Source organism: Gadus morhua, chromosome 2 (assembly GCF_902167405.1).
Source record: "Gadus morhua chromosome 2, gadMor3.0, whole genome shotgun sequence".
Classification (NCBI taxonomy): Eukaryota; Metazoa; Chordata; class Actinopteri; order Gadiformes; family Gadidae; genus Gadus; species Gadus morhua.
This window is the reverse complement of record NC_044049.1, coordinates 26,351,933-26,376,196: the sequence shown is the minus strand read 5'-3', so window position 1 is coordinate 26,376,196 and position 24,264 is coordinate 26,351,933. Positions and strand designations below refer to the sequence as shown.

General features: G+C 43.5%; 2 protein-coding genes across 5 annotated transcripts in view; both read left to right on the top strand.

Annotated features, from left to right (window-relative positions):
* Nucleotides 1–3,953, top strand: part of cpt1a2b (carnitine palmitoyltransferase 1A2b) — a 60,736-nt gene extending 56,783 nt beyond the window's left edge. For 3 of the 4 annotated variants that reach the window (XR_003979358.1, XR_003979356.1, XR_003979355.1), the window contains 5 exons: nt 54–236; nt 358–402; nt 510–601; nt 2,124–2,165; nt 2,956–3,953. The gene's annotated coding sequence lies outside the window, so the exon portion shown is untranslated. Of the gene's footprint in view, nt 1–53; nt 237–357; nt 403–509; nt 602–2,123; nt 2,166–2,552; nt 2,634–2,955 lie in introns of all 4 variants that reach the window. The other variant, XR_003979357.1, reaches the window with a different exon arrangement.
* A 5,588-nt stretch (nt 3,954–9,541) lies between these two features.
* On the top strand, nt 9,542–20,373 carry pih1d1 (PIH1 domain containing 1). Its single transcript, XM_030347507.1, is given in 12 exon segments — nt 9,542–9,656; nt 9,879–10,050; nt 11,712–11,769; nt 12,052–12,128; nt 12,130–12,241; nt 15,499–15,560; nt 16,464–16,545; nt 16,713–16,809; nt 17,511–17,537; nt 18,406–18,484; nt 19,444–19,587; nt 20,265–20,373. Coding segments are annotated over 11 exon segments (855 nt in total). The 5' UTR covers nt 9,542–9,656; nt 9,879–9,969; the 3' UTR covers nt 20,301–20,373.
* The last annotated feature ends 3,891 nt before the right edge of the window (nt 20,374–24,264 follow it).

The window sequence follows — 24,264 nt, the reverse complement described above, 5'->3', positions numbered from 1 at the left end:
GCTTGGTTTTAAGCATTATTACTAATTTCATTTATTATTTTGGGCTCAATTAGCTCCCACTCCGTCGTTTCACGATAAAACAACAACAGAAGCAGCGACAACAGAAGCAGCGACAACAGAAGCAGCGACAACAGAAGCAGCGACAAGAGAATCAGCAACAACAGAAGCAGCGACAACAGAATCAGCAACAACAGAAGCAGCGACAACAAAAGCAGCAACAACATGCGGCTCAAAATGTACTGTCAATCAAATCAAATCAATCTAATCAAAATAGTTTTACAGCCGCAGGAATGTTAAGGCTCCCCCTCAGATGTCACTCTCACCAGTGTCTCCTCTGCTTGTGTCTTTGTCCTCCAGCCGAAAGTAGCATAGCAGACAACCAAGGTTTCATTGCGTCTAACGGTAAGCTTGAGTATGGCCACTGGGTCCTTGATTTACTATGTCACCCAGCTCTGTTCCTTTGTGGTTGTCAGCTCAAAGTTATGAAACTATTTTCTGATCTGTTCTAGTTGTTCTAGTGTTCCTGTTGGTCTTTCTTATCGTCTCAAATGCAACCTGGTGTCATTTCTTCCGAAGACAAAGAAGAACACACCAGCTTTGGGTGAGCGACGTTATTATTATTTAAATAACGGTCTTCTGTTGGGTTGCACCAGCCTATATTACATTTTTACCTGGATTCAAGCTAGGCTTAGTTATTAATCCTGGTGCAACAGGTGGTGTTATACGAATAAACCTTCAGGATATTGGTAGCAAATGAGAGGTTTCTCGATAGCAAATAAGGGATCGCCTCAACCCGGTGGAGATTTGAGTACAGAGAATTCCCATCATTACCCATTTCCCCAAAATATCAACATTATTGTTACGTTAGGGGCCTAAACGCGGCTTTTGATTGTCGTTCCCACTCAACAGGGCTCAAAAACATTTTCTAATGATCCTTTTTAACCTGGACCCGCACCGCAACAAATTTGATCGCACCTTTCATTAAAGCAAGAATGGACCCGCTTGTCCCGTCAGAACAAGACAGCAGGACACCAATGTAGGCATGTTGTTTCCACAAACAGAGGAGCTAAGCAATGAATACAACAAACTGATCTACAAACAGAAATAGTGTAAGCATTTCTGTAATGCTTACACTATTAAGCATTGATCTTGTTCTTCATGCGGCCGATCTGGACGTCGGTGCCAAGGTTACCGGTCCAAGGCACACAGAAGAACTATGAAGAAGCTTCTAAACGATTCAATGAGCAGCTGCAATGCGGGGGCGAGGAGTAGAAGACGTGTTGACAAATCAGTGCATGCCTACTTCAGTTTAGACTCGAATGCATTCACATAATATATGGTCACAGTCTAGTGCCCGGCAACATGATTTAACTCGCTTCTCCAAAAAAGATAACTTGCTCTTCCCTTTAGGTTATTTTTAAATGTAAGACAAGCTGACTACAGGGATTTCAGCGTTTGTATTTTGTCCTTTGGCGACACAACATAGCCGTATAACTCAGCATACAGGACTGGCCGGAGGAATGTGGTTGCAGGCTGTTTATATACGTCTAGCAATCCAACACAAGAAATTAAACTGCAGTTCGTGTTTTTTATTTATGACCATGAAAGTTCTGTAATGCCTGAACAATGAAGAATTAAATGTAAAGTAAAATAAAATTATAAATGTAAAACCATGAATGAAATATAGAGAGTAAGCAAGTGGTATAAATATTGGTGGGACGTTTGGTTATACTATATAGTGTATCTTCTCGATTTCCACGGGGTTTAGAGCCTAGAAGTGGTTTAAATTATGCTCACGGCCGTCTCGCGGGGGGGGGGGGGGGGCAGACACCAAATGACGTAGTCTGACGTAACGAACGAATCAAAACGAACGAATCAATCATTTTGCCCATCCCTAATAGTTGCTCATTGTCAACAGAAAACACCTTCTGGCTCAGTGGTTTATGAAGTAGGACTATGGTTATTTATTGTTCCGACAGGGAAGGAAGGTTCCCCAAGGAGGGCCATACTGCCAATAAAATGTGTTCCCCTGGCTGGTACATATTTCCCTTCAACGGAAGTGGTCTGAAATGTCTGATTCCTGGTGCATTTACAATGCTTGCTTTGGTTTTCTGATTCAACAGAGAGCGGGACACCCATGTGCTTGCCGAGACCAGCTATTGACGGTAATATTATTGAAATCCCTCGAATCCATTAGTTTTCTGTTCTTTCGATAGTAAGGTCTCACTGACCTGCTCTGCTTTAAGGTCCGATGACTATGATCTGGCTCTCACAGGTGGGCGTGTCCACCTAGATGTGTGACGGACAGATGAGCAACGTCTGCTACGGTCCACTGGGTAGGCTGGTAGACTGATCTGTCCAGCACACATCTAGGTGGACATGCCCACTAGTGATGTCATAAGAGACAGATTTCACACTCACACCTGGTGGCATGTCATGGGACCTAATATACCATTTTCACAGAGGACAGATCCTCACAAACACAGTCGTTTTATGTGTGCCACACTCAAAGCCATAGCCATAAATATGGATCTGCTCCTTCCATGTGCCAGGACACCGGTAGTAGACCTGTCGTTACTAGTCTTCTCTACTACCCGGGCCCCGGCACGTAGCAGAGCAGACCCGTCATTTGTGTAAGTAGTCAAACCTGTGTCGGTCCACGATGACAAATCGGTGAAAAGAGTATATCTTTCTGTATCATCTATTTCAAATGATCACGCATTACTGTCATTCATTTTAGTTGCCATTTGACATTCTTCATGGGTTCAACACATCATCGATGATATATATATATATATATATATATATATATATATATATGTTTCCATTATTCCATAATAATAGTAATACATATTTTCACATATCTATTTATTAATTTCATGCTTGATGTATACAGCTATCTTTATTCTATTGGTTGTTTGAAATACAATCGCCCCCTCCCCCCCCGCCACCCAGGAGATTCCGGATGAAGAGTCGAGGCCTTGACAGAACTTCTGGGGGGAACCACTCAGGACCGGGGGGACGCGAGGGCCTTACGCTGTGTTTGTTTTTTTTACAATTTGTTGTATTATATGGATGTGGTATTTGTCTATATGGACATTTCCGCTGATAGCCGCCAGTCTTTTACACAGCTTTCCACTCCAAAGTAAAGTGCCATTCTGACTGCTGTAGAGTTGTATATTAGCCAAAGCAAAATGTATTACCAAAAAAAGATCCATCCGAAACCCCGCCCTGAGGTTCACTCAGCGGGTTTGCATTCCGGGCCGCAAATTTAGCGGCCCATGAAAGGAGACTGGAATGGGTCTTTTCAGTTATTTTAGATCCCCTATATTTCAACTAGACAATGTTCTCCTTTCATCACAAAAGAAATGCATTTTTTTTAAAGGTGTCGTGTGTAGGATTTATTGCCACCTAGTGACGAGTTTGCAGATTGCAACCAACTGAATACCCCTCCCTCTCCCTTTCCAACCACGCAGTAGATAAGCTACCTTGGCCTGAAAGGTGCCATTAGGTACCTCCAGAATGTTGTAATTTATGGCGTGTCAAGTAATGAGGTTCCTTGGTCGATTTAATTGTTCATTGTTCAGGACTACTTCACAACACAGCTGTGCCACATAGCGGGCTCTGTGGCCGAGGTCCCTATCCCGCTGCCGTATGGAGATTTAAAGAGCTCATTCTAAGCTAGCAAAAACAAAGATTGGTATTTTCATGGGATGATGCATTGATTTCAAACATACTTTAAAAGGGAAAGGCTTCAAGCTAGCTATTCAAAGTCCATGTCACCTGAAGGAAACTGTGATTTATGTGTTTTTTCTACAACGGTGAGCCGTATTATGTATAGGTGTGTATTATAGGATTGTATTATTCAACTTTTTTTTGACCGCGTGTTGAATTTGCCTGAAATGATGTGATTCATGTTGTATCATTTGTTGATAAAACTTTGATATTGTGTATTATATGTACAATGTTTCCAAAAAAAGGCATGCATATTGGATGTATCATATATCACATAGTTTGTAGGTTTGAAGCTTTTTAAGCTTTAACAATAAGGTTACATTAATTAGCCGTTCATTAACATTAGTATAGTATAAACTAACATTTAACTAAAGGTTAATTAACCGTTAACTAATGGTATAGTAAATCTGTAATAATCTGTAAATCTTTACTTATGGTGTTCATGTTGATTCAGCTATTCATTCATACATTATTTAATAGGGGTAGGGTAAGGGTTATGTAAGTTAATTAGGAATATTAGTTAATGCGATTAATGTGATAGTTTTACTTTTACATTTAGGGCATTTAGCAGACGCTTTTATCCAAAGCGACTTGCAATAAGTACATTTGTCATAAGAAGTGCAACAATATATCACTGTCGGTACAGTAAGGATGTTCATAGAACCAAGTGCAAGTACCATAATCGCTAGGCTAATCAATTCCCCGTGTTACAGCATATGATTGGTTCTGGGCTGGCCCTGGCCCTATCACACGCACAGCAGAGGGCCGAGGTCCTGCCCCTTGGGCCTCGGCTGTCAATCAGTCAATCAGTCACGTCACTAACTGACAGAAAAATGGAGAAGAAACGTAAAGGAGGCGCGGAGAATCTCTCTCTCTCTCTCTCTCTCTCTCTGTCTCTCTCTCTCTCTCTCTCTCTCCTTCTCTCTCTCTCATCTCTCTCTCTCTCTCTCTCTCTCTCTCTCTCTCTCTCTCTCTCTCTCTCTCTCTCTCTCTCTCTCTCTCTCTCTCTCTCTCTCTCTCGTACAACAGATAAGTCCTGTGATTTTCAGGCTGATATCATTCAATTTGACCATTTAGAACAGGGGGAACGCATCCTGACAGCTTGGAATAATACTGTCGGATACTGTTCTCCCTCTGTTCCATTAAAGTCTTTAATGCTTGTCTGAGCCTCCTTGAATTGAATGATATCAGCCTGAAAATCACAGCACTTATCTGTTGTGGGGAAAGAAGTTAGCAGTATGAATTTGAAAGATGTGTGAGCCTCCTTTCCTATGGAACAGAGGGGGAACAGTATCTGACAGTATTATTCCAAGCTGTCAGGATGCGTTCCCCCTGTTCTAAATGGTCTAATTGAATGATATCAGCCTGAAAATCACAGCACTTATCTGTTGTGGGGAAAGAAGTTAGCAGTATGAATTTGAAAGATGTGTGAGCCTCCTTTCCTATGGTACAGAGGGGGAACATTATCTGACAGTATTATGAATGAGCACACTTCCTTCCAAAAGTCCATAACATTCAAAATGAAAAGTCTCTCACAAAAATAATATTTTTTATTGATAGAAATCTACAATACAACATCTTCAGATAAAACTCGCTAAAAAAAAAAGTCAGTTTTGAACCTCTCTCCAAAGTGCCTCTATGGTACGAGCACAGCAGCTCGTGGGCGAGCTTTTTGTGTACGCGCGCTTCCTTCGCCCTTCGGGTACGCACACCGTACGCAATCTTTGCTTTATAAATCACAGATTGCCTACAAGTGTGCGCAGCTGAATCAGCTTCAGGTTCCGCCCTGTACACGCCCCTTTTTAACCATAAATGGTCAATGCAAATGACCATTTATGGTCATTTGGTCATGTACGTCAGCCGAGAGCAACCAATAGGTTTAAAGCTAAATGGTCCCGCCCCCAGGAACGTTTTTTTTTTCTTCAAACTTGACTGTCAGGAGTTTCAAAACATATGCGCGACAGAACACTGCCAATATTCACGTGACTCAAAGCTTGCGTCTGTGTGGTCAAATCTCTGAAAAGTCAATGCTGAAAAGTCAGTTCTGAAAAAATACGTTGCAATGGCGTAAACGTACACCTTTACAAGTTTTTAAAACTAAATATACAACCTTTCAAAACGTATTTCTCAATGTATGAACACCTGTTTACAGAATCCCATTTACAAGGTTTCAAAACCGGGAAACAATGAAATACACTGTTAGAACAGTGCCAGATTTTAAACTCTGCAAATGCGCTGGTGAAATTGTTTGAACTTTGAAAATGTGTTGGTGAAAATGATGAAGAAGATAAAATATAACACAAAACCATGTTTACAGATGTTTGAATTTTTGTTTGAATTTTTTTCAGGTTATAATCTCTTTTTTCAGTGTTGCAAAAATCTTTTTTACAAGGTGTTGAGTTTTCAAACCCAGACTTACAAGCCTTTGAAACTTTTTTTTTCAGGTTTGCATTATGGCAGGAAACTAGCTCCATAGTTATCACACCCTTCGGCTCATGTTATTTCAGCAGGCTGCCTCCCGGCATAACCTTTCCCCCTGAAAATCTTCAGAACAGAATGCTGACTGCGGTTGGGGGGGGGGGGGAAGGAGGGAGAGAGGGGGGGAGGGAGGAGAGAGTAGGAAGGGGGGGAGGGAGGGAGGGGGGGAGGGAGGAGAGAGTAGGGAGGGGGGGAAGGAGGTAGGAGGGGGGGGGAAGGGAGGGAGAGAGGGGAGGAGGGAGGAGAGAGTAGGGAGGGGGGGGGGGGGGGGGGGGGGGGGAGGAGGTAGGGGGGGGGGGGGGCTTCGAGGGTGTCGTCCAACATGGATGATGTGCTGGTGTGGGTCGGAACACAAGGCTTGGCCACGCAACGTGGTGTGAATACTATAAGGTGAAGCTCATGTCCGGTTGTGGAAAGTTATGTGCCATTAATAGCGGTAGGGGGTATTAATAGCGGTAGGGGATCAATTAAAATAAATAAATGAGCAGAGTTGTAAATCTTCAGGAGTTCAGGAGTCTAATTGCTGAAGGGTAGAAGCTGTTGTTGAGGCGTGTCGTTCCTGTCTTCAGAGATCTGATGTGAGGCGTCCCTGATGATCTTGGTTGCTCCGTTCAAGCTGCGTTCAGCCTACCGAGAGTGGACTGATGGAAGGTCACAACCAGTGACGTTGGAGGCTTTGGTGACAACTCTCTCTGCTTTCCTCTTGGTGCGACTGTCAGAGCTCCCATACCAGACGCTGAATGAAGATGTGATGATGCTTACAATGATGGCTTTCTAGAAGAGCACCAAAAGGTTTTTGTTGGCATTAAACCTTTTCAGATGTCTTCGGAAATAAAGTATATAGCTCCTTTCTCAGACTCAAGGCTAGGAGGAGCAAGGTCATGGAGGGAATTGCTCCGCCTAACCTTGTGTGCTATCTCCCCTACTGTTTATACTATACATCATGAAGGTGAGAAGTAGAATTTTAATTTGATTCGGGACGGAACTGTTAAGATCTTGAATGAAGACAGCATTATGGCACTCCAGGGGGGCTTTGACTGTGCCTCATGGGAGGGTTTTAAATGTCCGGACTTAAATGAACAGGTGGGGGTGATATCAGATTACAAAAAATTCTATGTGGACTCAGTACTGTCTACCAAGACTGTTAAAACGCTTTTTATGTGCTTGTCATGCCCGGCGCCCCTCATAAGGGGAAGGGGGAAAACAACATAGCTCTTAAGGTCCAGATATGGCAAATAATCATCACTGGCGAAGAAGCCCATCAGCGCCTCTACTTCCTCCGAAAATTGAAGCAAGCACGAGCCCCCCCATCAATCATGTGCACATTTCTACCGAGGCACCATTGAGAGCATCCTGTTCAGCTGCATCACCGTGTGGGGCGGGAGCTGCACTGAATACAGCAGGAAAGCCCTGCAGCGCGTGGTTAACACAGCTGCAAAGATCATCGGTGCCCCACTCCCCTCCATGCCAACACACTACAGCACTTGCCTCACCCGCAAAGCGACCGAGGATTGTGAGCGAGGCCAGCCATCCCGCTCACAGTCTGTTCACCCTCCTGCCCCTCTGGAAGAAGGTATCGGAGCCTGCATGCCCGCACCACCAGACTCAAAAAACAGCTTCATCCACCAGGCTGTCAAGAAACTAAATTCTCTCCCCTCTCTCCCCTCAGCCACATCAACAGGGCTGTCAGTAAGCTGAAATACCCCCCCCCCCCCCCCCCCCCCCCCCCCCCCCCCCCCCCTGCTTTCTGCCTTGCTACACCTGTGGGACTAACTGTATTTGCAATATTACTATTACTATTACTAGTTTAAATACACACCATACAGACTGAAATTGCTGCTATTATTTATTTATTTATCTATTTAAAAAATGCACTACTACATGACTTTTTGCTGCCAGTATTGACTGCCTCTTTGCACAAATATTTTTACTTATTTTATTCATACAGAACTCCTATATTTTATGTCATTGTCTATCTTGTCTATTTTTAGTGTTGTCTCGTATATTTGTGTTTGTGCCTTTGCACTTGTTATATGTTCACCGCGGGATAGGGGGAAACGTTTTCTCGATTCCCTCACATGTCTTGTACATGTGAAGTGTTGACAATAAAGCTGACTTTGACTTTTGACTTTGACTAATCAAAATGTTTGATTGATTGATTACGTAAGGGTTGTCCGTTGCCGGGCAGGTTTCAAAAACATTCGCGCTCATGTTTGCCAAAGAACGAAATAACATAATACAGATAACCGGATCGCTAGATAAACACTTGTTTTACTTTATATTTGTATTGTATTTAATTGTTTAATCAAATGTAGCTAGTAAACTGAGTGTTTAAAGCAGGTCAAGGACGAAATAGCACAATACAGATAACGGACAAGTGCGAATGAACGAGCTTGAAGGTTCGCGAATGTTCGTGAACCTTTCATGTCATTCGACGCGATCGTCCGTTGCGACGCGATCATCTGTTGTCAGGCAGGTTTGGAATGGATTACGTATGGATGACGCGCCCGGTACAAATTTGGCAGCCGGTACAAATTTGGCATGACAAAGGCACTAACCACTGTGAGCCAGCCGAGGAGCTTTCGTGGTATGGTAAATCAGCTGGCGAAGTTCATCCCGCAGCTGGCTGAGAAAGACAAGGCTAAAAGAAGAACTGTCGGCTGTGGGGCGTCGACCAGGCCAGAGCATTTCAAGAGCTGAAAGACGCACTGTCATCCCCACCGGAGTTAGCCATGTTCGAATCAAACAGGAAGCGCAAAGGCCCCAGCAGATGCGTTATCATACGGCTTGGGGAGTGTGCTTCTCCAAGAATGGGATGGAGAGTGGAGACCAGTAGCCTACATGTCACAATCTCTCACACAGAGATATGCACGTTGAGAAGGAGGCTTTAATAATAATAATAATAATAATACATTTCATTTAGAGAGGCGCCTTTCAGACAACCCAAGGTCACCTTACAGAGCATATAGTCATCATACATTTTTTAAAAAATGATAGAGCAGGTTAGAGCTTTGGCTCTAACCTGTATGTGAGAAGTTTCACAACTTTCTGATTGGCAAAATGATTATCATTATATATTGCTAACTAAAGGGAGCACATCGTACTTTCTATTATATATGTATTTATTTAAATAATTAAAAATAATAGATATTGTCCAGGAAATGAGGCAGTTCCTACTAGTAGTCATAATGTTAGCAGGCTAACATTTAAGAAACACATACCCCTTGTATTATCATAGAAATAAAGTTTTTTCACGTTATGATCCAGATAAAAGCAACTGCAGGCAAACAGTCAGATTTGAGCGGACGATCACTCTTTTCCACTAGGACTTTTACTTTGAAAGCTGTTCAGCTGCAAGGACGTCATTGTAAACAGGAAGTTGCTGCTGCAAATCGCATCTGCTCACCGCTCCACACGTTACTCCTAACCACTATCATTTCGAGGTGAACCTGTACCTTATTTATGTTGAGGAATCCCAGCGCCGTTTTAATGTTTTGGCAAACGCTCAGGGAAAGATTTTTAGACTGAAAATCGTGAAACGTAATTGTGAAGTCAAACAATGTCTTCTAGTCTGCTAGCAGAATGTATAAAGCAGTGTTTAAAAATCCCAATGGAATATCCGAGCTCAGTATGACTAACGTTACATTGTTCTGCACGTCCCGCAGTCTGCAGGTGCTTGGTTTACATCTCTTGATTCTGATCGTTGACTGAAGTCGATTGACTGACCCTGGTCTGGTCTGACGGTAGGCGGTAGCCATGGCGACGGACTCATGCCTGCTGAACTCTGAAGTGGAGCTGCAGCAGCAGGAGGAGCTGTATCAACAGCTGCTCTTAAAGGTTAGATCAGATACATAGCGGGAATCCCTGTTAACGTCAGACGTGTATCATATGACACAAGTATGCAACGTCATTTGAACGAGTGAATGTACAGATTGGATAAGGAGAATTCACCAGACACTTCTCTAGAAGAAGCATTCTGCATTCCAAACTAATTTGATTGGCACATAACTTTCCAAAACCGGACATGAGCTTCACCTTATAGTATTCCCATCACGTTGCGTTGCCAAGCCTTGTTGACCGACTCTCAGGTCATTAGTCAGTGGTCATGAGACACAGTAATGCCACTTTCCCTTACCTAGAGGTAGTCAGGCCGTTGGGTCTCTGAAGGGGCCCAGCCTCTGGTATTAGCAGAACGATTGGTATTGGAAGTGGTCGTGGCGGTCGGTGTCTTTTTACGGTACGTATTGTGGTAGAAAATAACCAAATTCTATCACTTCAACTAAATAAGAGAGTAGGAGGAAGGAATGGAGGGGTCTGGAGCAAGTATGGCAGAAGACTTTGTTGTTACCCGTAAACAAGCAACAACAAGGCAGAGTAGTTTGCAAGCGCTGCTGGATGTACACGACCCCTGTCCTTTTGTCTTCACACCAAGCTGTTCCCCATATCGTGTACCCCCAAAGAATGCATACTAGTTTTCCTTTTGTGGTGGGGCCGGTCAGCCATGCATTCATTTAAGATATATTGTTAACATCTGCAGCTAGTCTAAACTTTAAGTTAACGTCAGCGCACCTTGACCGCAGACTCTCTGCTGCCGTGTCGAGTCTCCCCTTGTGGGGAGAGGTGATTTAGCTACTTTCCACTATTACTGTATTTATATGATATATAGGCCTGATAATATCATAGTTTGCCATAAAATGTAGGGGTTAATTTCTTCATATTTTCCCAATGTAGAGTACGCTCACTGATACCGTCTTGTGTGATGCTGGGAATGTACAATGCATTATTGTTTATTATAGATTTTCTATCAACACAAAGTGATACTTTATTGGGATACACACAATGTATGTTCTATTTTTCTATTCTCATTGTTATATATATAAAAATATATGCAGCTTAATTTAACATTTCATCATTCAAATATGACACACGGGGACTCATACTGGGTCCTCAAGTTTTAGTTTCCCCATGTTACATGGTTGTAAATCAGAGTGGGAATGTCTGTTGAATATACACCCCCCCCCCCCCCCCCCCCGCCCCCGAATCAGCTACCACCAAGCAGAATCAACATGAAGTTGAAGGACGACATGAAGTTATTTTTAGTTGGAATTGTTTTGATCACCAATAACCGTGCTACACTACCCAACGATTGAATGCGCCTACATTTTCTATAGCTGTTTATGAAGTCGACTCATCTATAGGGAAGTTAGCAAGCATGATGTCCACGTGTAGCTATTTCATTCAATGAAACGACATACCATGAACAAATGTGACCAAACGTAGCAGTGAATAAAACCTTAATACAGCAACTTGGCTGCGAACATGATTTCTGGCTGGGTCGCGTCAGATCGATTCTCACCGGCGGTGGTGGTGAATACGACAACTCCCACGATGCAGGCTACTGCAGACGTCATCAAACTACGACTTTAGTTATTGTTATTGATTTAGAGACTCTGTGATGAGACTGTGGTAATCAAAGCGTTGTATGTGTTTCTGGGCAGACGGGCGGGAAGGTGCCTAGCGATCCCCTGGACTCGAAACTGATCCGTCCACAGCCAGGTAAAGAGAGACAGACACACACACACACACACACACACACACACACACACACACACACACACACACACACACACACACACACACACACACACACGCCAAATACAACAACTGCAGACTACAGTATGAAAGCTCCCATTCGCTCGGACCCCCTTTACACATACTAATACTGCACTTAATCAGATGATGGGGACACAATTTAATACAGAAGTACTATTGACAGGTATAGAGTGCCGGTATAGGAGTGCAGGTTTAAATGATGTCTCCCTCGGCCCCTCCCACCAGGAATGTGTGTGAAGACCCTGTCGCAGACAGACAATCAGAAGATCTTCGTCAACATCTGTCAGTCCCCCTCTGTCCCGCCCCCCCCCTGAGCTCTCCAGGGACGAGCTGGTGACCCTCCTCCAATCAGAGGACCCCACCGGCTACAGAGTTCCCATGAGCCTCGGCGAGCCGCACACGGAAATGGACAACGGTGAGTCGTGTTACACACACGCGCGCACACACACGCACTAGAGATGCGCGGTTGGCGGTTGCAACCGCGGACTCCGCGGTTAAACCGCGGATCGGGCGGGTGACGTGACGAAAAAATAATATTTTAATTAAATTCGGGCGGTTGGCGGTTTAACCAACGAAATTCAAAAATATATACACATTGTTAAATGTCGTTACCTACTTCCAAGCACATTTTGAAATAATCCAATTCTCATCAGGCAGTAAATTGGCCTCTCTGTCTCTATCACACACACACACACACACACACACTAACGGAAGCAAAAAAGTTTAAATTAAAGGACGATCCGTCCCATGTCGCGTCTCCACAAACCTGCAAGTTATGAGACAGCTGTCAGTATTGGAAGAAGCTTTAACGTCTCGTAGATGAAACTGCCTGGGTTATTTTGTTTCGTAGGCTATAAGTTATATTTTAAAACAGCCAGTCATTGTAGCCTACCACTCGTGGAATATGGAATTTCAAAGAGATGATGGAGTGATTTGACTCAGAAGTGACATCAGGAATTGGCAGCGCGAGATGTGCAGAACAAGTTAAACTTCTAGCTCAGTAACATCAACACCTAAGAAAGAAGGTAAGAAAATAGTCGGAAAACTTTGATTTGCAAGGCAAGCAGGCAAGTGTTGGGCTTGTTACAGTAGCCTATATAGCCTTCAATGCGGTGAAATTTCGGAATTAATAGGCTGGAGTCGGCGTTTCCTTAAAAGGCTATCTTTCATTTTGCAAAAAAAACAACACAGTAGGCTATATTACCATATTAAAATGGTGTACCAAATTGCGTTTTATTACAATGATAAAAAAGTGTAGGCCTACTAGCCTATGGTAAGTTCAGGTTTGCCGATGTGCTTGGCTATTTTAAAAGTTTCTCCCTGTGCATCGATCGGAGACAGACGTCACTTCACTGATAATATTCTGGGGATAGGCTACAACATAGCCAATAGGCTTTCATACTAGGGACTTTATCCTTTAAATATCTTTGCGGCATTGGGATCAGTCTCCTTTCAAGAACAGGCAAGAACTTTCTAGCCTCGCGTCAGCAGCGCATATACCTAAAAACAACAGGCGGATTGGCGGGGCGGTTGCGGTTTTGAAAATTGGTCAAAAAAAATTGTTGCGGATGGATGGCGGGCGGATCAAGCGTTTTGTGATGCGGTTGCGGATGAAATAATAGCCCATCCGCTCATCTCTAACACGCACACACACAGCCAAATCTCTCCGAGAAGAAACAATCCAGGATGTCGGAGAAAAATTAAACATAACTCTATGATTACTAGTCCATATAACATAAACTGTTGACATTCTCCTCGGACCTTAAGATACCACCCTTCCTCTCTAACTGAGACAGGAGAAGATAGTTCAGATTTGCTTTCCCACTGGAGCCACTGAGTCAGATAATGAGGCCAGTCCGATCGACTGACTTCTTTGTTGTGCAGATCCCTTTAACTTACTTTCTCCTTAGCCTTTAAACCTTGTTTGCAGACTCCACCCTAGTGTATTGCATTTTAACTTGGCCGTTCCCGCCAATCCTAAACTCTCCAGGATGGTCACTCCCACTTACATTTGTTACCTGTATATTCCCTACCCAGAATGCAAACAATCCCCTAAAATAAGATATGATAAGAATCTTATTCACCCATTATCTCCCTGAATGTATCCTTGGTAACTTTGCTGCCTGTACTTTCCCATGATGCTCGATTATTAAATCAAATATTTCCGTCGTGTCGTAGAAATAAATTTATCTTTATGACAGGGAAACAATCTAATCTAATCTCTGCACACAGAAAGGTTTCTAATCAGAAAGAAGGGGGGAAAGGTGTTTAGGGAGGAGAGGAGACTAGGCAGACAGAAAGGAAAGAGGCCTCTCAGAGGGCAGATGTTTGTAACACGTTTGTTTCTCCCTTATTTAGTAAATTCTGTATTTGTAGTCAGAAAACCGGCCAGCTTTAGCCAACCAGCCATACACAGACGAAAACCATAACATGTTTCAATCTATTATTCTTTGGCCTTGTAAAGGATGGAGCTTGAATAAAAAAAACTCCAGGACAAATTGGAGTAAAATTTGCTCAGGTACTTTGGGATAAAAATCCCCAAAAAAAGCTCAGGTACTTTGGGATAAGATTCATTCTTATGACTTGTGTTGATGCTTATTAGATGTATGAACGGACCAAAATGACTTTCATGAAGCAACTGTAGCCAATTTGGAGAAACCAAAGAGTAAGTTTGATTTCGAAACTGTCCAACTGAAAAAATCCCACCCCTACTGTCTTGCCTCCCTCCAATGTCACTCCCCCAAACCACATGATCAGCTAGCTTTAGCAATAGGTCTGCCTAGCTTTAAGGAGGACTCCATTCATGCACAGGGTAGGTAGGTAGATGACAAGTAAGCAAGGGTTCATTACAGGCACAGGGTTTTTTTTATCTTTTCTCAGTATGTATGAGAACAAATGCTTCTAAAATAAATGCCCTACCTTAGCTTCAAAACTAAAACCCTGCTTCAGTAGGGGTCTCCCCGCACGGGGCATTGCAGTTCATTGTCTCGCTGTGTTTATCCAGCGTTCAGAAGTCAGGGAACTGGGTTCTCTTATATAAGACCTTGGCAAGCTCCCAGACATGATGACTCTGCATTAGGTGAATGGAAGCAATGAAGGATGTCCTGGATGTCTTATTATTTTATTATTATTATTATGCACCCAGAGACACACACATATATTGAACAGTGAGTTCCTCTACTTCTACTACTACCACTTCAACATAATTTTTGTCCCCTCAAATACCGTCCACTTGGAAGCTGGAACACATTATCGGTTAACTGATGAGTGTGAAACCTTATCTGACTGGCTGAGTGGGCAATCCTTATCGTTGACCCCTGCACTTGGCATTGGAATGCGCAACGTGTATGGATCTCAAATGGATCTCAACCTGCAACCTGTTATGCAAAACTACACATCGTTGACCGTTTGCAAAGACCAAATATGTAGTCAGCAATGCAGTTACACATGCCTTGGCACGGAAAGGAAAATAATATTGTTATTTCAAAGAGGAAATTGAAACGACAAAGACTGAGGCTAGAATGGCCAAGATGTTTGATGCACTTGTAATATGTCTCTACGGGCTCTTCCTTGTTCTCAGGCCACCCCAAATCCCCCACTGGCAGACTCCCGCGTGCTGACGTGATGTTTACCCTGCGTCTGTGGTTAATGTTTTGTTTATCTCTCTCTCAGGCTCCCAGAGTTGTACTGCCTACGATGTGGTCATCAGCGAGGCCTTCTACCAAAAAAGCCTGGTCTGTTTGTGGCCTCGTTTTGTTGATATGAATCCTTTATATTAGGTCTACCTTAAAGGAGAAATCCGGTGTAAATTGGATCTGGAATATGTTTAGAATGATAACAAGTTGGAATGTTCGTTTTGGAGCAAAAAAGCACATATAGACGCATTCTTAAGATGGCTGTTTTTAGCCGATTCTACCAAAACGCTATATCTTGGAACCATAGGGGCATGTCTCATGGTAAAAACGAAAACGCTATTTTAAACCACTTAAAAGGCTAGAAGTAGTCTGACACTTCTTTGGTAGTATAATAAGGGTCTTAACATATAAAACGAGGAATAGATTGAACTTTGTAAGTGAACAGATTGTTTTTTAAAAAGGACATTTTATACACACAATACCATCAGTAGTTCAACCGTCGACGCCATCTTGTCTTTAAGACTCGATAAGTAGATTGACGAACACAGAACTTGCATGTTGTTGATGGATGACGAAAGCTCTGTGTACGCCAATCCCGCTTTCGATTCTTCAAGACAAGTTGGCGTTGAAGGGTGCACTACTAATGTCCTTTTTAATAAACATCTATAAACTTACAAAAATATCAATGCCTCGTTTTATATGTTACTTAAGACCCTTATTATACTACTAAAGAAGTGTCGGGCTACTTCTAGCCTTGTAAGTGGTTTAAAATAGCGATTTAGTTTTTACCATGAGACATGCCCCCATCGTTCCAATTTTATAGCGTTTCGGTAGAATTGGCTAAAAAGAGCCAACTTAAAAAATGCGTTTATCTGCGCTTTTTTGCTACCAAACGGACATTCCAACTCTTTATCATACCAAACATATCTCGGATCCATTTTACACCGGATTTCTCCTTTAAGGAAGGCTAAATTTAGGCGTTTGTGAATTTCTCTTTTCCAGAAGGATCCTCTGTTCCAGCAGTTCCTCATCATGGTGTCCTTGGAGGGCTTAGAGAACAAATACCACCTGGAACTGAGCCGAGGTGTGTGCGCGTGTGTGTGTGTGTGTGTGTGTGTGTGTGGTGTGTGTGTGTGTGTGTGTGTGTGTGTGTGTGTGGTGTGTGTGTGTGTGTGTGTGTGTGTGTGTGTGTGTGTGTGTGTTTCAAGTTGATTGTTTCAACTCACTAATAAATGAGTTGTGTGTTTGCAGACTGGAAGATTCTGAAGAACCGGAAATTCTTTGGTTCTGTGAGCGAGCAGAACATTCGAACCAAGAGCCAACCTGTTATCCAGGAACTCCCGCAAACGTAAGGCCTAATAGTCAGCCTGTCTGTCTGTTATTACGGCTTGTGGATGCAGGAACATTTCAACTATATCAAACCCTCGAAACACAAATGAGTGCTTTACAAAGGCAGCCACCACATTTTCTTCACAAAACACAAAAAATGAACGCCATAAAAAAGAAGGCCAAGACCGAATGTATTAGCGCAGCAACCCGTTCTGCTGCGCACGAGAAAGGTTCTTAATTGTGAAGAAGGAGGACCAAAAGTGGTGTGGGAGGAGAGGAAACTAGGCAGACAGAAAGGAGTGAGGCCAATCAGAGGCCAGTTGTATGTTACACGCTTGTTGCTCCCTAATTTAGACAATTCTGTATTTGTAGCCAGAAAACCGGCCAGCTTTAGCCAACCAGCCAAACAGAAAAGAGTAACTAGATATATATAAAACGAAATAATTCTAAATAAGGCCGAATACCAATCTGATTTTATGTTTTTCACTATTAGTTGCTAATGCAGTGCCCCAATGTGCCTAGAAAAGAACGTCATCCTTTCTTTGTCCAGAAAAGGACACATACTACAGTTGTATGCATAGTACAGCATAGGGTAGCATTCAGTTCAACACTGTATAAACCTGATTTAAACCAGGTCAAACCTGTTCTACGAACGCAACTCTGGGTTGTTCTACACACTTCTTGTAAAACATGCTTTCGTCTCACTGTTTCCATGTCTAGGGATTGCTCCAGTGACACAGCTAGAAGGTAACCACCACACACACACTCCCAATCCCTCTTCAAATTCCGAGGTCAAAACGGTTGTGAGATCGCGATAAAGAGGTGTTGTTTCTCTGCCTAAACAAGCACGAACGTTGCATGTCTTTATCTTTGCATCTCTGCATCTTCATACATCTCTACAGCGTCTTTAAACATCTCTGCATCATGAAGTGTCTCTGTAGCGAGTTTCATGTCAAGCAAGTAGTACAAGTAGTCGCCAGCCCGCTTGGTGAAAGAATATACGTAAAAGATAAGAAAGTGCAGCGATCTATGGAGCTTTCAAATGTAGGGGTTTGGATCTGGAACAGACCAAATCAACAATCTTTAAAAAAAGATTATTCCGATTAGATTATAGTTTTAAACAAATTATGGCGCGGCCATATTTGAATATGACTTGTTGCCCAGGCAGGGCCAGACTGATGTTCATTTGTTTGCATTGCCGGCACTTAAAAACAGTTATTAGCGTTGTGTAGCGTCTATTCCTAGCTATCTTTGTTGTCTACGGGGAAGGGGTTAACCTAGCAGTTGTTAGCGCTTGGCAGATGTTTCTAAGAACATCCTTACTTTACCGACAGCAATATATTGTTGTTTCTCTTTCTTCTGACGAATGTAATTATTGTAAGTCGCATTCGATACTGATAAGGGTAAATGTAAATTGCGTCACACGTGCATATTATCGAACATCGTGAAGCTTTGAGGCGGCTACGTGTATACTGGGTTCACTCTAGATTTATTAGAAATAGCTTGTCCTCCAGACTTGCCTCGTTCATTGAACTGTTCCTCCCCTCTCTCCCCCTCTCTCTCTCTCTCCTTCCCTCCCTCCTTCACACCCTCTTCCTCTTGTCCCCCCCCTTAGACCAGAATTCAGTCTGCTGGTGGAGCCTCCCACAGGGAGCCCACAGTACCTCATAGCGGAGATCCAGCTGCCTGGAGTGGTAAGACACACACACACACACACACACACACACACACACACACACACACACACACACACACACACACACACACACACACACACACACACACACAACCCCCCCCCCCCCCCCCCCCCCAGCGGATGTTGACGCAGGCTCATTGAAAAGAAAAGGCCAAAAAAAACGTAGCCATGTCACATGTTTAAAGACGTTATTGTATTTAATTAACTAAATATTAAAATATATATTGTGTATTTATATACAATTATTTAGTTATAATATTATAAGTAGACCATAGCTTTTATTAAATGATCGTTATAACCAGATCTATATCTGACCGTTGAAAATCCCCTTCCACCGATGTGGAAGGGGATTAACCAAGTTCTGGTATAACCAGACAATATTAAAAATATTTAGAACATAAAAACTAGGCTATACTTGCAGCATATCATACATTTGGTTATAGGCCCAATTCGGTTAAAATGTCAGCCTCTGCTGGCCCACAACTAGGCCGTCGCGTCCCTAGCAACCTGACGTCGTTGAAACATGCTAGCGAGACCATAAAACCTTCCTAATAACTATCAAACTACAATACAATTGTTAGTTTTTAAGGTCAATGAAAATGACTCCCACGACGGCTCATTTATCGGGCAAATAAATCATCTCATATAGTCTAATGGTAAACCACTTTGATACTCCTATAAGGAACGCTATCTGTTATATGTATTAATCATTAATCTCAAAGGAGTCTGCACTATAAGCCAATGTTTAAACCAACTTTCTCAGAAGGGTTATGCCTAATATTGGTGTCGCAGCTCATCAAACCATGACCTCTGGAGGACCTCTCTCTTCTATCTGCCTCATTCCCTCTTCTCCCTTTCCTCCTTCCTCACACGCACACGCACACGCACACACACACACACACACACACACACACACACACACACACACACACACACACACACCCCCCCCCCCCCCAGCGGTCGTGCAGGGCGCTGGTCCTTGACGTGGGGGAGGACCGCCTGGTGCTGACGGCCCGGCCCAACCTCTTCCACCTCGACGTCTTCCACCCCCTGCTGGTGGACCAGGGGGGCAGCGTGGCCCAGTACAACACACACACACAGGTAACACACACACACACACACACACACACACACACACACACACACACACACACACACACACACACAGGTAACACACACACACACACACACACACAGGTAACACACACACACACACACACACAGGTAACACACACACACACACACACACACAGGTAACACACACACACACACACACAGGTAACACACACACACACAGGTAACACACACACAGGTAACACACACACACACACAGGTAACACACACACACACACACACACACAGGTAACACACACACACACACACACACACACACACACACACAGGTAACACACACACACACACACAGGTAACACACACACACACACACACACACACAGGTAACACACACACACACACACACACAGGTAACACACACACACAGGTAACACACACACAAATGTAACACAACCACAGTGCAACACACACACAGACATAGGTAACAGACAAACACACTCACACACGCACAGGTAACACACAGTAGAACACACACACACACACACACACACAGGTAACACACAGTACAGCACGCACACACACCTAACACACACAAACGGGTAACACATGGGCAAGTAACACACAGATTCACACAGGTAAACCTGGGTTATATGTTGCTATGTATTAATAATTAAAACAGACCATTTCCTCTGTATTCCTCTCAGATTCTGACCATCACAATGCCTGTAGTGTCTTCATGATGCCAGTCTCAGTGTCTACTTGTTATTTAAAAGAAGAATGTTATAAGAGAAATAAACATTATTTTTCAAAGTATATCAACTGTGGTCTTCTCTTTATTTCATATAGGCCTACATGTGTTACAATCTATGGAAGCATATATGTAGCAAAATTCAAATGGCAATGCAATTACATTATGCAATTGACAATTCATTATGCAATTTTATAATGTAATTTGTAAATATGTTATTCAAAGTGTATTTTAATATGCAAAGTGACAATGCAATCCTCAATTAAATTTGCAAAAGTTATAGCAATAAAAATAGAATAACATTTTGTCAAATTCTTTGAGTTCCTTTATTTCAATTGAAAAGCTATAACGTCCCCGTGATTGCAATCCACTTCGCCACGCTCCGTGTGTTGCGATATTCAAATGACATTTCAATCCGCAAAACGAACGCTTTGCAAAAGATTTGGCAAAACGTTTTGCAAAACGTTTTCCAAAAGGTCAATATGCAAAGTGCCAAACGTATCAGCCAATCAGCGTCTGGGCAGGAACTACGTCACTTGCTCGTAATTTCCTTTTTCACGTTCGTATGCGTCATGTATTGAACATGTTGATGATGTGGAGAACAATCGTGTTGAAGACACAGATGCAGTAGATAGAGTGCGTGTTCTGGGAGATAGGAGGATAGACGACTTATCCTCACTGGTACGTTTTGAGCCAGTGTGGTAAACAGAGACCCACCGTGGAGATACCCTTGGAGGCAATAGGAAGTGACGTAATTCCCGCCCATACGCTGATTGGCTGATACGTTTGCCACTTTGCATATTGACTTTTTGGAAACGTTTTGGAAAACGTTTTGCAAAACGTTTTGCCAAATCTTTTGCAAATCGTTTGTTTTGCGGATTGAAATGTCATTTGAATCACAATTGAGAACCAATGCTTTGACACTTTCTTGTTTTTGTGTTTGTGTTCGCTGCCAATTTTGCAATTAGGCCCCGTTTTCACGAGGACGCTTGCGGGTAAAAACGAGAAAATTTGATCAGAAGTGCATTTTGTTTAGACGGTGACGGCATTGTCAGGGCTTAAAAACGCAAAAATCTGAGACCACCCTGCCTCCAGATTGGAAAACTTGAATACGCTCCGCCGTAGCGTTTCCATCTACACTGCCAAGAAGCAAAACTCTGCTCAGATCTGCTCAGGTCTCGTACGCGTTTCCGTCGCATGTATGCCCCAGTAGGCCTACAGGGAATAAACAAGCTGCAAGCTGCTCTGGCAGCTCTAATAAACTTACAGGAGCCTTCCACGAAATGTACAGGATATCTACAGATGGTATTACCAGAGCCCGTCTACGAATATTGGACATTCTCTGGTATTACTGGACAGGGAAGGATCTTTTTGGTTTTCGCAGCGCAAATAAGAGAAGGAGGAAGATTCTACGCATGCACTCAGACATGGCAGTGTTGCGCGATAGTGTATCACAGCACCGCCTAGCCGCCCGGCGTGCATACCCAATCGAATTCCAGGCACTTGCGTCACCGTATGCACGCAGATTTCCTCCCGAAAACGCTCGTCTAAACGCAGAATAAAAAGTGAAGACGCGACGCCACTTTTGAGTTTTCTGTTAGACCGTCATCATGTAAACTAAAGTGAAGACGCAAAGCCACTTTTGCGTCTTCTGTTCAGACCGTCATCTTGTAAACGTAGCTAAAGTTTACTTTTAATTTTGGCTGCCTCCAGTAATATGATTTGTCGAAACAAATCTGACACCAAATGAAGTGAAAGGGCCCGTTCATCCCTATTCGATCTTGTCTGCCGGGAGGCTTGAGATGATCGATCTGAAGTCTGATTTGCAAGTAAATACTTCAATGTCTTCCCTCTTCATCTTAGATAATTTTCTCTGCTTGCATATTAATTTTATTGACTGAAACGGTACCATGCAGCATTTAACTAGGATTAGACTATCTTTAGCTGGCAACAAGAGTTGCCATCTATAGATAGACAAATAAAAGCTGTAAACTGAATTTCAAGTAATATTTTCATCATCATAAAACGCAGTAGCCTACATTTTAAAATGCTGTACGTGTCATTGTTGTACATTTCAACAACCATGAGCTGTAAATTGTTGAAATGTCTTTACATCCCGATACAGTGATTATTTTTACAGCAAGTTGCCTGCAACTTTTATTGCCGGCAACTAGCTGTACATTTAACAGCCGTTTACAGCAGTTTGTTACAGTGTATGTTACGTCCTCCTAACCGGAAGCTATTGCCGTCCTATAAGGCTGTATCCCTCTTGAGTCTGTATCAGTTTGTTACAGTGTATGCTACGTCCTCCTAACCGGAAGCTATTGCCGTCCTATAAGGCTGTATCCCTCTTGAGTCTGTATCTGTGTGGGTTTAAGGGCTTAAGTTGGGGAGCCCTGTTGGATGACATCTGTCTGGCCATGTGATACTGCAGCTTGTGATAAGTGGGCAACTGGAACGAAGACTATATATACACACACGACCAGTCGAATCCATGCCCGCAGTGCTTATCATACCTCAAGGCTGCGTTTGGACATCACCCTTGCTTTTTGTTCAGGGCTTTTCTTGGTAATTCGAGATGGTCAAACAGTGCTCATCATGAGCTGACCAATTCGCCCAACAAGTTAACATGGATTCATGCTAGAATCACCCTTTAATGGACAATAAAGCCCATCTTAAAGCCATCTAAAGATAGCTGTATCTTCTATTTAGGAGTAGGCATTCTATATTTGATCACGCAACACGCAGGGCTATGACTGCAAGCAATATTAAAAAATAACATTAACTGGAAATTCTGGGTAATATGGAAAGCATCCGGTACTCAAATCCAACGGAACAAAATGGTGGGCGTCGTCTCATGGGATTCCTGGGATTTACATCACACAGCCTTTGGCATTTTCTCATGGACAACGTTGTTGCTATCTGTACAGAGAAGAACACGTCACAAAAATCAACTTTTCACAGGGCCAACAACCGGTTGAGGAGGTCTCAGTTTCAAACCCGACCGTATTTGTCTCCGGAAGTTGGTTCAACCTTCAAGTTGGTTCAAAACGTGCCACATGAGGCACTAGAACCCACTCCGGCTCCACTGCATGCTTTCTGTGACAGAGCGTTTCAGAGGGAGACAGCAGCCCTTCATGGAAGAAGACAGGACCGGCCAGTATCCTTTCTATTTGCGGGGGGTGGCAGGTCCTCCCTTTGTCACCCCACTCATCATCCCTCCTGACCTCCCCCATCCATCACCAGCGCCTCACCCATCACCCCTTCTCCCTCCCCCTTTCATCAGCCCCCCTCCCTCCCTCACCCATCACCCCCCCTCCCTCACCCCCCAGCCCCCTCCCTCACCCACCAGCCCCCTCCCTCACCCACCACCCCTCCCTCACCCATCACCCCTCCCTCATCCACCAGACCTTCCTCCATCTCTCACCCATCAACCCCCCCTCACCCACCCCCTCCCTCACCCACCACCCCCCCCCCCCTCCCTCACCCATCACCCCTCTCCCTCATCCACCAGAACTTCCTCCATCTCTCACCCATAATTTTTTATACAATAAATAAGTAAAATAGTGAAATTGAAGAACCAAAGCAATACTGTCCAATGAAAGACCGTACCGAGTGTACATACAGTGGAAGAGGTGCTCGACCATCATAATAATGTATCCCCTGATACATCTTTCTTTATCCAACCCTCCACACCTGCCTGCGTTGCCCCTCGGTTGGTCGCATGAGGTCACCCCCCCCCCCCCCCCAACACCCTAATCCCGGGGAGGCTCCACTTTCGTCCCGACTGTCCCCAGTGTAATCCGCCTGCAGTCCCCCGCCTGGACACACACACACACACACACACACACACACACACACACACACACACACACACACACACACACACACACACACACACACGCGCGCGCAACAAAGAAGACCTTAAGGCATTGCGCCCTGGTTATTTTTGTGAC